Raw genomic sequence first — 15,316 nt, forward strand, 5'->3', positions numbered from 1 at the left:
GGAGAATAGAACTGCTCCTCCCTCCTTGAGACAAGGGCTGCACAAGCTGAGGTCACACGAGGGAAATCAGTTCCTGCCTCATACAGGCTAGCGGGGCACGCTTGGCCGTCACTGGAAGATGGAAGTGCAGGAATTTTTGAAGAGACCCTGTAACTGACTTTTAGAAACCTGATGCAATTGTTGTCTCAAAGGATTACTGCCTCCACCTGGTTTAGTCTTTGCTACAGAAGACACTTAATTCAGCATGAAAATGGCACCAGACTGTTTTCCTTTTTCTTTTTCCTTTCTTGTTTTTATGTGTACAGGTGTTTTGCCTGCACGTGTGTCTGTGCACCGAGTGCATGCCTGGCACCCACAGAGGCCAGAAGAGGGTATTGGATCACCTGAGACTAGGGTTACAGAGAATTGTGAGCTGCTGTGTGGCTGCTGAGTCCTCTAGATGCTCTTAACTGCTGAGTCATCTCTGCACTCTTTTTTTTTAAAAAGCATATATTCATTTACAAAAGAATGAATTTTATTATGACCTTTTCATATGTGTATGTCATGTACATTGCTCATATTCACCCCCACCCCCTTTTGAGGGGTACTTTGTTTTGTTTTCCATCCTGAATATTTCCAATAAGACACTTCTGTTAGGCTGGTTGCTGTGGTGCACACCTTTAATCCCAGCACTCAGGCAGCCTGGTCTACAGAGTTCCTGGACAGCCATAGCTACACAGAGAAACCCTGTCTCAAACAAACACCTAAAAACCACCAACAAAACACTTGTATAATTGATCAGTGGGGTTACATCTTAGAGATAAAGTAGCAGAGGCTCAAGAACACTAAGACAGGATATAACTTAACTCGACCAATCTTACGGTTACTGGCTTCCAAATACGATGTGATGCTAATGACAGTACCCAGCTATCACAGGTGGAGCAGAGACAGGGAGAAAGATGCTTTTCTGCCCGTGGCATCTATAGTGAGCATTAGAACATTTCTGCAAGTACAGAGATATGCATAGTCTTCAGTTGACCGGGAGTTGAATCCAATTTTGCTTGTAGCTGTGGCTTTACCACTGACTGAGCTACATTCCCAGTCTTAGTGGCTCTTCTTTCAGATAGATAGTTTGCATGTCTTTGGAAGGGATACTATGTAAAGCCTCTTGGGCTATTGAAGCTTCCAGTTGACAAACGGTGATGAGCAGATTGTATTCTAAAATGGGGAAGTGTAATGCTGCTGAGAACCAGTGAAGTGAAGGGGAGGCCTTTCGACTTCTGTCTTTGCGTTCATATTCTGTTCTACGTCCTTCTAAATGATGGGTGAACTTATAAGGAGTATGACTTTGAGCATATACCTGACTAATAATTTGAGTTATCCACCTATTCATCTGGCCCTAGTTGTAGATGGGAAATATCTGATAGAAAAATGAGTTGAGCTTAGGGCTTCAAAGGCTGGTGAGGAGTGACACTGGAAGGTGGTGTTGCTGGCTCTTTGACTCACATTTTCATTAGTGTGCTTGGGAGCTGCTGTAGAAAATTCAGAATATGACTGTTCTGGCAAGAGATCACATCTAAAGACCTTCTAGATCTGTGTGAATACAGACATGCCTTTTAATCCAGGAGACAGAGACAAGCAGATCTGAGTTCAGGGCCAACCTGGTATAGAGCAAGTTTCAGGTAAAGAACAGCCTGGTTTAGAGCAAGTTTCATATGACTCTAATCTCAAATAATGAAGGTAAAGTTAGTTTGTAGAAGGAAGCACCCATGTTTGAAAGTAATGTCTACTCAGTGGCAGAAACAGTGACAAATCAGACAACAGAATAGGATACGCCCAACTCTCAGGAGAAGAGAGAGGAAAGAGAAGCTACTTAAGGGGCAATGAGAAAGGGAGAGAGAGCGCCCAAGAGAGCAAGAGAGGGCAGTTTTTACCTGGAGAGAGAACTCAGGTGAAGACCGAATGAACCAGAGAATGAGAAGGAGCCAGGAATTTGCTGGAGTTAGTTTGAGGCCAAGGAGAGCAATTCAGAGATCAAGAGAAAAGCTAGATTGTATAAGTTAGTTGGGGAAGGAGTTTGAACCAAAATAGCTGAGTTTAACCATCCAGAACAGAGCTCAGTAAGAACAAGTAAGGGTGAGCTTATTAAGCAGTAAGTCCCAGAGGCTGAAAACATTCTAGGTCTAGGTTAAATTATATGGAGGCCAGAAGCTTCCAGGACTGGGCCTACGTTAGCAGAAGGAGGCAGTCAGCCTCTGAGACAACAACCGAATCAGGCAAATAAAAGTTATTTTTACAAGCTGCTGAGTATTTCTGTATGAGCCTGGCTTGTCCTTTTAGTGTAAATATTTGGGGGAAATGGTTTCTCTGTTTTGACATGAGATTATTATCCAAGGGTGCAGTGAAATGCCATATGTTTTATTCGGGTTTCTTAACTCATGAGATTATCACAAAGAAGTGGCCAAAGCACTCAGTGATCTGTGTCTTTTCTGAATGGAACTTAGAAGGAAACTTGATCACTAAGTTTGTCACTGAGTTGTTCAAGAACATCTCCCTAAAGCTATTACACCTAACAGCTAATGTTTTCTTCTTGATGTTTTTATTTTATGTGAATGAGTGTTTTGTGTGCATAGTCTGTGTACCGTATGCATGCCTGATGTTCACGGAGGCCAGAATATGGTTTCAGATCCCTTGAGACTAGAGTTACAGATTGTTCTGGGTCCTCTGCAAGAGCAACCAGTGCCCTTAACCACCAGGTCATCTCTCCAGCCCTCTTCCTTATATTTCTAGATGTCTAACCTAGTAGATGAGTTCTCTATTACAATTTTAAAAAGAGATTTTCTTCATTATTTTCTTTTGGACTTTTGAGAGAGTCTTGCTGAACAACCCTGTTTGGTCTGGAGCTTACTGTGTAGCTCTGGATAGGCTTTGAACTTGTGGTGATCCCCCTGCATCACACTTCCAAGTGCTGGGATTGCTCTCCACCATCATGCTTGCATTACAAAGCTTTCCTTAATTGTTATGACTTTCCTTTTATTACATGATACTTTATGACTGTACTTAAATCTTATTAGTAACTTTTTCTAGAATACTCCTGGCATCTAAAAGTGTTCGTTTTTTAATTGCTTAATACCATTTATTAATTTTACTTCATTTTCTCTTAAGAATGGGTGAACACAGTGTGGGAACTGCACTTCACGGAGACTGAGCCTTTGGATCCCAGCATAGTAGCAAATATCCTAGAGACTGGAACAGACGCATTCACAAAACTCTATGGAAGCCTTTTCCCCTTTGCTACTGAAGAAAGTGGATCTTTAGAGGTAAAAAGAGAAATAAACAAATCAAGCAACCCATCCTTGTGTGTTATAGAGGATTAGAGTTATTCTAATTTAAGTTACAAAATAGTTTTCTTGGATAAGAGGAATGAATGTGAAAACTTTGCTTTGTTTGTTGAACTGTTCTAGTAGGTTTTCTTTTTGTTTTCAAGACATGACCACCTTTTTACAGTCGCAGGTTAAAGGGTGAAGCAAAAAGGAAGAGAACCAGAAAACCAAGTAAAGTAAAACAGCCGTAAAAAGGAAATAATAATTCAGGCACACTTTAACTTTGAGCAAGCATGTAGTAAACTGACAGTTAGGTGATTTACACACAGCTTAATACTGTGTTCTACCCACTGTGCTGGGGTATAAGAGGCGGCAGAGAGCAACTTAATCATGGTTCTCAGGTGCCTTCCACCTTTTTTTTTCCCTAGCTTGGGATTTCTTCAGGGCTCTGCCTGACTCTGGTATTTTACATGGATTCTGAGACTCCAAGCGCAGATCCTCATGCTTCGTGAGCCAAATGCTACGCCCACTGAGGCATCTCTCCAGCTTTCATGAGAGATGAATTTCTCAATATTAATAAATATTGAGGTCATTAACTTTTTTTTTTTTTAAAGCAGGTCAGCTGGATGTGGTGGTATATGCCTTTACTCGCAGCACTCAGGAGGCAGATCTCTGTGACTTTGACGTTAGCCTGATCTACAGAGTAAATTCCAGGACAGCAGAGCTACTTAGTGAGACCTTGTCTCAAACAAACAAAAACAATAAATGAGTAAGAAATAGTCATAGTGGCCCATACCTGTAATTCCAGTTCTTGGGAGGATGAGGTGGGGTGTTGGTTTTTGCTGCAAATTTAAGGCCAGCCTTGGTTATAGAGAAAAATCATCTATAAAATATTCATAAAAAAAAAATCAAAGGGGTCAGCAAGAGGGCTGGCTGCTCAGCGCTCAACCAGTAAAGGTGCATGCCTAGCAACCTGAGTTCATTTCTTGGGACCCACACAATAAAAGGAGAACCAACTCCTGAAGTTGACCTTCGACCTCCACACGTGCTATAATGAGTTCATAAGTGTTCACAGTAAACATACACAATAAACATATAAATAAATGTAATTTAATAGTTTTTTAAGAGAGAAAAAGAAAAACCCAAAAGGCTAAGAAAGTGAATAAGGAAGTTTTAATACAGGCTGGATGTGCTAATGCATGCTTCTAGTCCTAGTGCTTCCAAAGGAGAGGTAGGTAGATGAGTGTGAATTGTAGTTCCAGTCCAAACAGGACTGCTCAAGAATATATCATCTAATTAAACATCGCTGTAGAGTTAATACTAAGCATTTCATTGAGTGCTGCAGACAGTAGGGTTGAGGTTGAAATACAGTGGGAATGAATATGCAAGGAATGTTGAGAATTATGATAGTTGTTATGAATGGCATTCAGAATTTTTAAAACATGGGAGACATAAGGCAGTAAGTTAGACTAAGAACAGATTATAGGTAATTTTAAATGTTGTCCTATTTGAGTCTATAGCTAAGATAAAGCATGGTGACCAAAAGCAGTTTGGAAGGTTAGGGTTTATTTCATCTTACACTTTGAGATCTCAGCCTGTCACTGAGGAAAGTCAGGGCAGGACCCTGAAGCAGAAGCCATAGGGGAGTGCTGTTTCTGGCTTGCTCCATGGGTTGCTCAGCCTGCCTCATAGTACTGGGACTAACAGCCTAGGGTGACAGAGCCCAGAGCGAGCTGGGCCCACCAACATCAACCATCAATCAAGAAAATAACCCATAGGTTTGCCCACACACCAGTCTGGTAGGGACATTTTTCTCAGTTGAGGTTCCCTCTTCCCAAGCAACTGTCGCTTGTCTCAAGGGAGCATAAAACTAGCCAGCATAAATGGACTTTGCTTGTGGAGTTTGGTACATTTGATAAGGCATGATTATGGATGAGATTCTTTTTTAAGTATCATGCATATATTAACTCACGGCATAAATAGAGCTGTTTTAGAACAAATGTTCTCGCCCATAGACAGACTATAGTGGGAGAAATTGCACCAGGAGGTCCCTTGGGAGACTGCTGGAATAGTATGTAATGAGTGTTAATGGTGTGGTGCGGAGTTTTAGTTTGAAAACTAGAAAGGAAAGCTAAAAACATGAATTCATTTGTTTATTATTATTTTGTTCTGTTTAAGACGGTTTCTCTGTAATCTTGGCAGTCTTGCACTCTCTTTGTAGACCAGGCTGGCCTCAAACTCATAGCAACTCGGCTGCCTCTGCCTCTGCCTCCCTGAGTTGCTGAGTTACGATTGTGCGCCACCACACCCGGCTAAACACAAAATTTTTTTAGATAGAACTAATAGAGTTTTCAGAACTAAGAAGTTTTTGCCATATGTCTAAGGCATGGCATAAATTGCCTAATTAGGTATGAGGAAAGAAAGAAGGGCTAGGACCTTAGCTCAGTGGTACAGTGCTTGTCCAGCCTGCATGAGGCCTTAGGTTCAGTCCCCAGTACTGTCAGTAGAACCTTGGAAAAACAAAACTAGGAGGAGGAATTAACCATAGTGAGATTATATTGAAGATCCCTGAAAGGTATGATTGGTAGTTAGAAATGCAGGTCAAGCCAAAAAGTAAGAGCAAAATGTGTATGTCAAGGTGTGAGCAGACACGGAGGCAGGCGTGTTACTAGCTAGGGCGAGAAAAGCATAGAATAGGAACGGAGAGGAATTGAATGAAGCCAGAGGAGTCCGTGATGGGAGTGCAGGCCCTGCAGGCTAGACAGCTGCCTTGGGGTCACATCTGCTGAGGTGACAAGGGGAGTTCTGGTGCCTACATAGTACAGTCAGAGGAGAAGGCCCCACTACATTAGGAGTGACTGTCGATGAAAGAATACAAAGATTTCTCCTTTTCTTCTTCTCCAGGAGGGTCTTGCTGCCACCAGACTAGCCTCAAACTCTTGTCTTTTTGCTTCAGCCTCCCAGGTGCTGAGATTACAGACACATGTCACCATGCCCAGTTTTGTTAGTATTGTCACCAATGGTTTGTGCTGTAAATGGTTTGTGCTGTGCAGTGTGACTGCTGCAGCATCACCTACCCTTTACCCTATCTTTTTTGTTGCTGGTTTGTTTGGGTTTTGAGTTGTTTGTTTGAGACAGGGTCTCACTATTTAGCTCTGACTGTCCTAGAACTCACTGTGACCAGGCTGCCCTCAGAGATCCACCTCTTATCACGCAAGAGTGCTGGGCTTAAAGGCATGTGTGCCACATGACCTTCTTTTGCCCTAATATTTGAAGGAAGGAGGAAACAAACACTCTAGCCAATTTCCTGAGTTTTGTTAGCTGTTTGTTTTGTTTTGTTTTGTTTTTCTCTAGACAGAGTTTCTCTGTGTAGCCTTGGCTGTCCTAGACTCACTTTGTAGACCTGGCTGACCTCGAACTCAAACAGAACCAACTGCCTTTGCCTCCCAGAGTGCTGGTATTACAGGCGCCACTGGCACCAGCAGCTGGAGAACAAACATTCACACACAAGCCTGTGGTGGCAGTTCATATTCAGGCCAAACAACTTAGGGTTTTCTTTTTGTCTCTTTGGAGATGACAGATATTTGTAATTAGGAGCTAGTCTATGTGTATGTGCTTGCACGTGCACACGGGTGTGAGTGGGTATGGGTGTGGGGGGGGCAGTCTAAGGATCCAGCCCAAGGCTTGTGCCTGTAGGCACTGAACTGTATTTACACTCCTTATTATTATTTTGAGAAGCTTGGCCCTTGTAAGTACCAGGAAGCTATTTTTCCAATTCATCTAATTACTGGCTTTTGTGATTTGCACTCTCCTCTCAGAGCATCTGGACCTTCTTCATTGAAAATAATATTTCCAGTAATACGCTGGTGGCATTATTCTGTCACTTTGTTCAGGAAGCCCATAAGAAAGGCGCCAGTGCACAATATAGAGAATACGGCCTTCATGCTGCTGGGCTCTACTTCCTGCTACTGGAAATACCAGGTATGTGTACATCTGGCCCTCTGTGCCAGGTTCCACATCGGTACCAGAACCAATTGTCCAGAAAGAATACTTAAGAAGAAAATGTTACATTGTTGATAATGTGTATGTTCTTGTGCCTGTAATGATTGGATGTGTACTGAACATGCACAGACTTTTCTCTCAGTTCCTAAACCATACAGCAGAACAATTCATTATTGCATACTATTTACATTGTATTGGATATCTAGAAGTGAGTTGAAGTATACAGGAAGATCCATGTAGTTTATGTGCAAATAGCCATCTTCAAAGAAAAACAAAAGTGAATAATTATTCAAAATTTTATATAAGGGACAGGACTGTTTTAGCATCCTCACATTTTGGGGTATGATTCCTTGCTACTTTTTCAGATGTCCTTATTATTTTACCCCCCCCGCCCTTTTTTTAATCTCCCTTTACCGTCCGTAATTAGAGCCTCCTCTTCATTTTGCCCATTTCCCATTTCCCTGATCATTTGTGTCCAGCAATTTCTCTTTCCATAGCTTCCCTACTCCCCTACACTGACAATGGTCTCTTTTTATTTTCTGGGTTTTTCAGCTATTCCAAGCTGTGTACTCACATTTGAAGATTTGGAGCTAAAAGCCTCTAATGAGAGAGAGCATACAACATTTGTTTTGGCGGATTTAGGTTGTGTCATTCACTATAGTCTTTTTAGTTCACCTGCAAATTTCATGATTCCATTTTTCTGTATAGCTGAATAGTCTCCCATAGTGTAGCTATACCACATTTTCATTATTCGTTTATCAGTTGAAGGACATTTAGGTGTTTGTTTTTTTCCTAGTTACTTTGAATAGAGCAGCAGTGAACATGGCTGAGCAAATAACTGTGAGATAGGATGCCAAGTCCTTTAGGCATATACCAGGGAGGGGGATAGCTGTGTCATATGGTAGATTTATGTTTAGTTTTTTAATAATTCTTCACACTGGTTTCCCTAGTGGCTCTGCCAGTTCATAATTCCACCAAAAGTGAATGGGAGTTTCCTTTTACCTGCATACCCTCTAGCATTTGTTTTTTGCTATTGATTATCTTTGCCATTCTTACTAGGGTAAGATGAAATCTCAGAATTGTTTGATTTACATTTCTCTAACTGCTAGGAACATGAAGGTTTTTTTGTTTTTGTTTTTAAATTTTGAGAATCCTCTTTTTAGGTCCCTGGCCCATTTTTTGAATTGTTTATTTGTTTGTTTTTTATTCTCTGTGCTTTTAATTCTTTATTCATTCTAGATATTAATCCTCTGCCAGATATGTAGCCAGCAGACTCCCATTCTGTGTGCTTCCCCTTCTCCAAGATAACTGTTTAGCTGTGCAGAAGTGTTTTAGTTTTTTGATGACCCTCTTGTCACTTGTTGGCCCTGTTTCTTGGCAAATGGAGTCCCACATCTTTATCATGTAGGGCACTGCCTATGTTTTCTTCTGGCAGTTCCAGTGTTGCAGGTTTAGGTCTTTGACCCATTTGGAGTTAGTTTTTGTGCAAGGTGATAAATAGGTGTCTACTTTCATTCTTCTAAATGTGGACATATAACTTTTCCAGCATCATTTGTTGAAGATGCTTTCTTTTTTTTTCTTTTTTATCTTTTTTTTTTTTTTTTTTTTTTTCCAGAGCTGAGGACCGAACCCAGGGCCTTGCGCTTGCTAGGCAAGCGCTCTACCACTGAGCTAAATCCCCAACCCCTTCTTTTTTTTTCCAGCTTATGTTTTTGGCATCTTTATCAAATACTAAATGGCTGAAGCTATATGTACTCATGTTTGGGTCTTCAATTTTGTTTTGTTGATCTACATGCCTGATTTTGTGCCTACAGTACTATATTCCTTTCATTACTATGACTCTCGTTGCTAGACTACATTTCCCTAGTTTACTCAGTGCTTTGAGTGCGTAAGTGATCTGTTTTCTGACTGGGCAGTGGCCAAATAGATTAGCCCTGTGTGGAGTTGGAAAATCATTTTTCTTTTGTTTTGTTTTTTTGGTTTTGTTTTGTTTGTTTGTTTGTGTTTTGTTTTGTTTTGTTGTGTTTTTTTTAAATAGTTGTTCACTCACCATGGTGGACTGTGACAGTCGGTCTGCACAGAATCCTGGAGCTTTTGCTTTACATAACTGCCACTTCTTTAGAAGTCTACTCCATATATCCAGCTGGCCTGCCTTTCTGACTCTGATTTCTCTACTTTGCAAGGCTGTCATCTGCTTGGATTTACTGTGTCTCTGCTGAGATCTAGAAATTAACTACAGAGACAAAGTTAGGGCAATTTTTTTCAAGTTTTATCTGTTACCTTCCCCTTTCTTTCTTAGTGTTTTATATTGGATATAATAGATATCTTTGTCTGATTTTACAGTTATTTTCAGTGGGAGACAGGTGTAAAATGAATTTGCCTATCAGGACCAGGCCTTGGAATTTTTTTATTCCTGCTTCATCGGCATTATTGCTGTGTTCTAGGGCTGAAGTGAAAGATACACATCTTTACTAGAAACTCACTCTTGCCTCAGAATCAGGTGGAAAGGCCGTCTCTTGTTTCTTACACTTTGCAACTGTTCTTAGTGCATGTTATTGGCGTGTGTGTAATGTGTGTGCATATGTGTTTGTATGTTTGTGATGAGTGTGTGCACGTGTATATGTAGCATGAACTTAGCTTTAGATGACTTTTCTGACTACTCCCCACTCTTGAGACAGGGTGTCTCTGACCCCAGCACTCGCAGTTGCTCATCAACTTAATTAGTCCAGCTAGCAGCTTGTCCGAGGGATCCCCTCTCTGCCCGAGTGCTGGAATTACAGGCAGGCTACTACGTTTGCCCAGCTTTTGTGTAGGTCTTGGGGACCTGAACCCTGGTCCTCATCCTTACACAGTAAGTATTTTACATGCGAAGCCATCTCCCCCACCTAATATACATATTTTAAAACAATTAAACCTAACCTGCTTAAACTAATGGAGGTGCATGCCTGTAATCCCAGCACTCTAAAGAACAAGGCAGTGGGGGGGGGGTATGAATTTCAAGTTAGCAAGACCCTGTCTTTAAAAAACAAATACAAAATAAAAAACAAAACAGCTAACCTGCATGTTCTCTCTTTGTTGTGACTAGGCAGCGTAGTCAATCAAGTGTTTCACCCAGTGATGTTTGACAAGTGCATTCAGATCCTGAAGAAGAGCTGGCCTCAAGAATCAAACTTGAATCAGAAAAGAAAAAAGGAACACTCCAAGAGTTCTAAAGATAATTGTAGGAGGGGCAGAAAAAGAGGAAAACCACCTAGGAAAGAGGATTATGAGGTAAGAAGTGGGATAAGGAGACGTAAGTTGCCCGTGGTGGTGCGCACCTTTAATCCCAGCTCCCGGGAGGCAGACGCAGGTAGGTAGGTCTCTGAGCTTGAGGCTGGCTTGGCCTGCAAAGTGAGTTCCAGGACAGCCAGGGCTACATGCTGTTAAACCACACACACACAAATTCAGAAGTAAAAAGGACTGCAGTAGTCAGGCAGAGCAGTGCAGACCAGGCCGCTGTGGCTTTGGAGACGAAGAACAGCACAGGGAGCTGGGCAAAGTCAGCTCATCTGGTGAGCACAGCTGGGACTGGCGTTTACTTCACATGGGCAGATGGAACTCTGGCACAAGCATATGAGACAACATCACAGTCATTTGCACATGTTCCGTGATCCAGGTGGATGACTTGTCAAGAGAGGAAGAAGAGGAGGAAGAGGAGATCTGCTTTTCTGCCCAGGACCTTTCTCAAATACGAAATGCCATATTTAATCTTCTAAAGAATTTTTTAAGGCTTCTGCCCAAGTTTTCCCTTAAAGAAAAGCCACAGTCTATTCAGACTTGTATAGAGGTAAGTGAAAATTCTAAAACCTTGGGACTAACTACAGAAAAAGAAGTTATAGTTTACTGGTTCTCCACCTATGGGTCATAACCCTCTTGGCAAACCTCTCCAGAAATATTTACATTATAATTCATAACAGTAGCAAAATTATAGTTATGAGGTAGCAATGGAAACAATTGTATAGTTGGGGGTCACCACAATGTGAGGAACTGCATGAAAGGGTTGCAGCGTTAGGAAGGTTGAGAACCACTGATAGAGCTAGTATTTTACGGATAGAAAAGCTCACACCTTTTTGATATTTGTCTTCCAGGTGTTTGTTGCGTTAACTAATTTTGAGCCAATTCCTCATAAATTTCTTGTTTCACAAGCCAGGTGAGCCATTAGTCTTGTAACATCATGATCTAATGATTTTTTTTTTTTTTTGCAGAACAAAAGTGCTGTTTTATTCTAACTAGTGTGTAAGCGGGATTTATTCATTTAAATTTGGCTTGTAGAAAATGCTAGTGTGGCATCCACGCTTGGGAGGTTGAGGTCCTTCTGTAAGTAGTTTGAGTGAAGGACTTTGAGGTCAGCGAACACGGGGATACTGAATAAAGAAGGCTTCAGGCTACGGAATATTCCTAGTGAAGTCAAATCCATCAGCCAACGTTTTTCCTTTTCTTTAGGAAGCTTAATGAAGTAAGACACATATCAGAGCTGGCCTATTATGGATTGTATTTGCTGTGCTCCCCAATCCATGGAGAAGGAAGTAAGGTAGGGGAGGACCGTATTCTAATATCCTACTTAAATTGACAGTGGAGAGTCCCATAATGAAAAGATGCTTGATAATCCATTTGTCTTTGGTTAGCTAAAGTTATGTGTGGGTAGTAGAAGTTATATTCAGAGAGAATCCACATACACTTTACTGCCGTGTGTTATTACAATTGTATTTTTTAAATCTTGTTCATCTCATTCTTGTGAATCTCTGTATTGTGGTTAGTAGAGCTAGCAGCTTGTCCTGCAATTCCGCTGTGTCCTCCTGAGTGCTAGGGTGACAGGCAGGTTGCACGCCTGGCCGGCTTTTATGTGGATTTATAAATTAAGTTGTATTGTAGTTATGTCTGTGTAGATGGGTACTGACCACATTTGCAGATACTCACTGGGAAAGTGTCTTAGCACATGTGCTCTGTGGTTGAGGGCCAGCTGGCTGTGACACCATTTCGATTTACTATTTTGTTTCAGGACTTCATATTGTTTCTATAATAAAAGTACACTAGTTCTGCTTGCTATCTAGCCTTCTTACCCCATAGATATTCGATGTATTTGATGCCACCAACAAATTATTTCTAAGTTTTCGAGAGGAAACAAATGTTGGTATGACTTAATTAGGAGGCACAGACCGAGCACTTCTATGTAGAAACTGACAAATTGTCCTAAAGAGAAGTCAGGCCTGGTTTTGTGGTACATGCTTTTATCCCAGCACTCATAAAGCAAAAGCCAGGTTCAAGGCCAACCTAGCCTGGTCTACATAGCAGGTACCTGTACAGCAGGAACTGTACAGTGGGACCTTGTGTCAGAATAAAACAACCAAAAAGAACAGTCAGTATTTTAAGTTTCTTTCATAATTCATGTGTGCTTGAGAATATCTGTTAGTGTTTATATTACTCTTATTGAGAGTTTACAGAACTTTTTAGGCTGTCTTTCGTGATCAGTGTTGATAACCTATATCTTGCCTTTTGAGTTACTTTATATTACTTTTTCAGTGAACATTATAGTAAGGGAACCTCAGTAAACCTAGTGTCATAACAAAAACATACACATCTTCAGCCACGTTCCTGTGGCTTTTGGTGGAGGATGGGATATAGTTAGTGTGCTGCAGCACTACACATTTTGGGGTTCTCCACATCTATGTTCAAATCCCCATTTTACTTTCTGCTATCAGTCGGTCCTATTATGATTACTTGACCTTGGGAACATTTCCATCTGAATAAGGAAGGTGGAAGGTTTTACTTTCATCCTAAAATTGCCACAGAATTAAACGAAATTATGCTAACTACAGAGTGCAATTCATCTTGTTTCAAAAAACAGTTACAAACAAACAAACAAGATCTTGCTATGTCATCCTGGCTGTCCTGAGATTCTGTGTAGATCAGGCTGGTCTTGAAGTCACAGATCTATTTGCCTCTGTTTCCCAAGTGCTGGGTTAAAAGCATGAACCACCATGCCCGGCAGCATGCAGTCGTTCACAGTTGATTACATCTAGCATTTCTATGTGCGTAAACTATGCATGTGACGGAATTCACAGAAGAGTTTCCATGCCATTCCAAGTATTTTAAAAAACATGGTCGATGGGAAAGGTCATCCTTCTAGGTATACTGCGCCTCTAAGAATTATTAATTATGAGGAAATTTTGTTTCGTGTTAGACAACCTTGGTTTTGGCAGAGCTTTAATTATTTGACTTTGGGCAGCTTATCTGTGGAGTTTATTTTGTTATCTATACAATGGAAATTATTGCCTTGCTTGCCTCAAAGAATTGTTCAGATACTTTAAATTATTAAGTCTAGTTACATAGCTGGGTGGTGGTGGTGGCAGATCTCTGTGAGTTCAAGGCCAGCCTGTTTACAGAGTAAATTCCAGGACATCCTGGGCTACACAGAGAAACCCTGTCTTGCTCCCCAAAAACCATATTGACCTCACCTCAAAATAATAAACACTAAATTAAAAAAAAAAAGCTGGGTGTGGTGGCACATGTCTGTAATCCCATCACTCCGGGGGGGCAGAGGCAAGTGGATCATTGTGAGTGCGAGGCCAGCCTTGCCTACAAAGCAAGTCAAGGACAGCCAGATCTACACAGAGAACCTCTGCCTCGGAATGAATGAATGAATAAATAAATAAATAAATGAATGAATAAATAAATAAATACAACGACAGAAAAAGTCGTTACATATATGAATATGCTTAGTCTCTACCACATAGTTTTCAGTATTTACTAAAATTTTTTGTCAGATGAATAAATTATATGAGGTAGTATATTGGATGTTTCATACGATACAATTTTATTCACTTTTAACACTTGTATATACTATTTTTTTAAAGATTTATTTATTTTATTACATATAATATTCTGCCTGCATGTACACCTTAAGGCCAGAAGAGGGCACCAGATCTTGTTATAGATGGTTATGAGCCACCATGTGGTTGCTGGGAATTGAACTCAGGACCTCTGGAAGAGCAAACAGTGCTCTTAACCTCTGAGCCATCTCTCCAGCCCCCTGTATTTACTATTAATGAATTGGAGTTTGCCAAGTACCCTATGGTTATGATACAAAGACATTAGGGAAACAAGATAGTATTTTTAGAGTTACCTGTTGTTACTTATTATTGTAAATAACCTAATGCATAAATAAAGACACAGCATATCTGATTATTGTCCAGAAAACTCATCCCTCGTGGTCAGCAGCAAAATCTTGAGACCACTGGATTCTCCGTCATAGTTGAAATCCAATTTTCTTTTCTCTTCTAGGTTATTGGTTCTATTTTCCATCAAATGCTCAATGTAATATTGATGTTAGAAGTAGGGAAGAGGTCCCATTGTGCCCCACTGCCCATAACCTCAAAAGTCATCAGCTGTAGAAACCAGGCAGTCCAATTTATCAGGTAAAGTATATCTTGAATTTTTGCTGTTTATTACTCTCTCTTGAAAGTGTGTGCCCTGCACTAACCAAAGTATCTGACTCTTGTGACATTGGAATGTCTGACCCAGTAGTGGGTTTATGGGTCATAATTAATCATTTGGTGCTAATGTGTTTCCAGTGCCTGAGTCACATTTGACAGCTTCCATGTTGGGGCATTGTTAAGGACAAAGTGAATCTATAGTTCTTGAGCCAGAGTCAGTCTCCAGGTTGAGTACATCATTCATGTAGTCAGCTGAAAGAAAGGACAGCTGCCACCCTCACCCCCTTCCACTCTGTCCAGATCAGCTTAGGCATTCTCCTCTCCAGAACAGAAAGTCTGCCTCCTCTTCCACTTTTTTCTCTCTACTTACATTTCTGTTTCTTGCATTTTTTTTTTTCTCACTTTTCTGTTCCATCTTCTACAACAAAAAGTACTTGCTGAATGATGAAAGTAAGTTGCCATGAATTGCTTAGCTCCACTTAAAAGTCCCCTCTTTGCTATACTGGGAAAGATATGTTTGCTGTGTCTTCCACTTTTCAT

The 15,316-nt window shown here is 40.8% G+C and overlaps 1 protein-coding gene across 1 annotated transcript in view; it reads left to right on the top strand.

Annotated features, from left to right (window-relative positions):
* Ncapd3 (non-SMC condensin II complex subunit D3) overlaps positions 1 to 15,316 on the top strand; it is a 72,881-nt gene that overhangs the window by 2,478 nt on the left and 55,087 nt on the right. Inside the window, exons 3-9 of the mRNA XM_060371109.1 lie at positions 3,145 to 3,299; positions 7,121 to 7,283; positions 10,390 to 10,574; positions 10,960 to 11,130; positions 11,432 to 11,493; positions 11,787 to 11,874; positions 14,625 to 14,758. Of these exons, the coding sequence (XP_060227092.1) occupies positions 3,145 to 3,299; positions 7,121 to 7,283; positions 10,390 to 10,574; positions 10,960 to 11,130; positions 11,432 to 11,493; positions 11,787 to 11,874; positions 14,625 to 14,758 (958 nt within the window). The remainder of the gene's footprint in view (positions 1 to 3,144; positions 3,300 to 7,120; positions 7,284 to 10,389; positions 10,575 to 10,959; positions 11,131 to 11,431; positions 11,494 to 11,786; positions 11,875 to 14,624; positions 14,759 to 15,316) is intronic.

This window comes from Meriones unguiculatus, chromosome 1 (genome assembly GCF_030254825.1).
Source record: "Meriones unguiculatus strain TT.TT164.6M chromosome 1, Bangor_MerUng_6.1, whole genome shotgun sequence".
Taxonomy (NCBI): Eukaryota; Metazoa; Chordata; class Mammalia; order Rodentia; family Muridae; genus Meriones; species Meriones unguiculatus.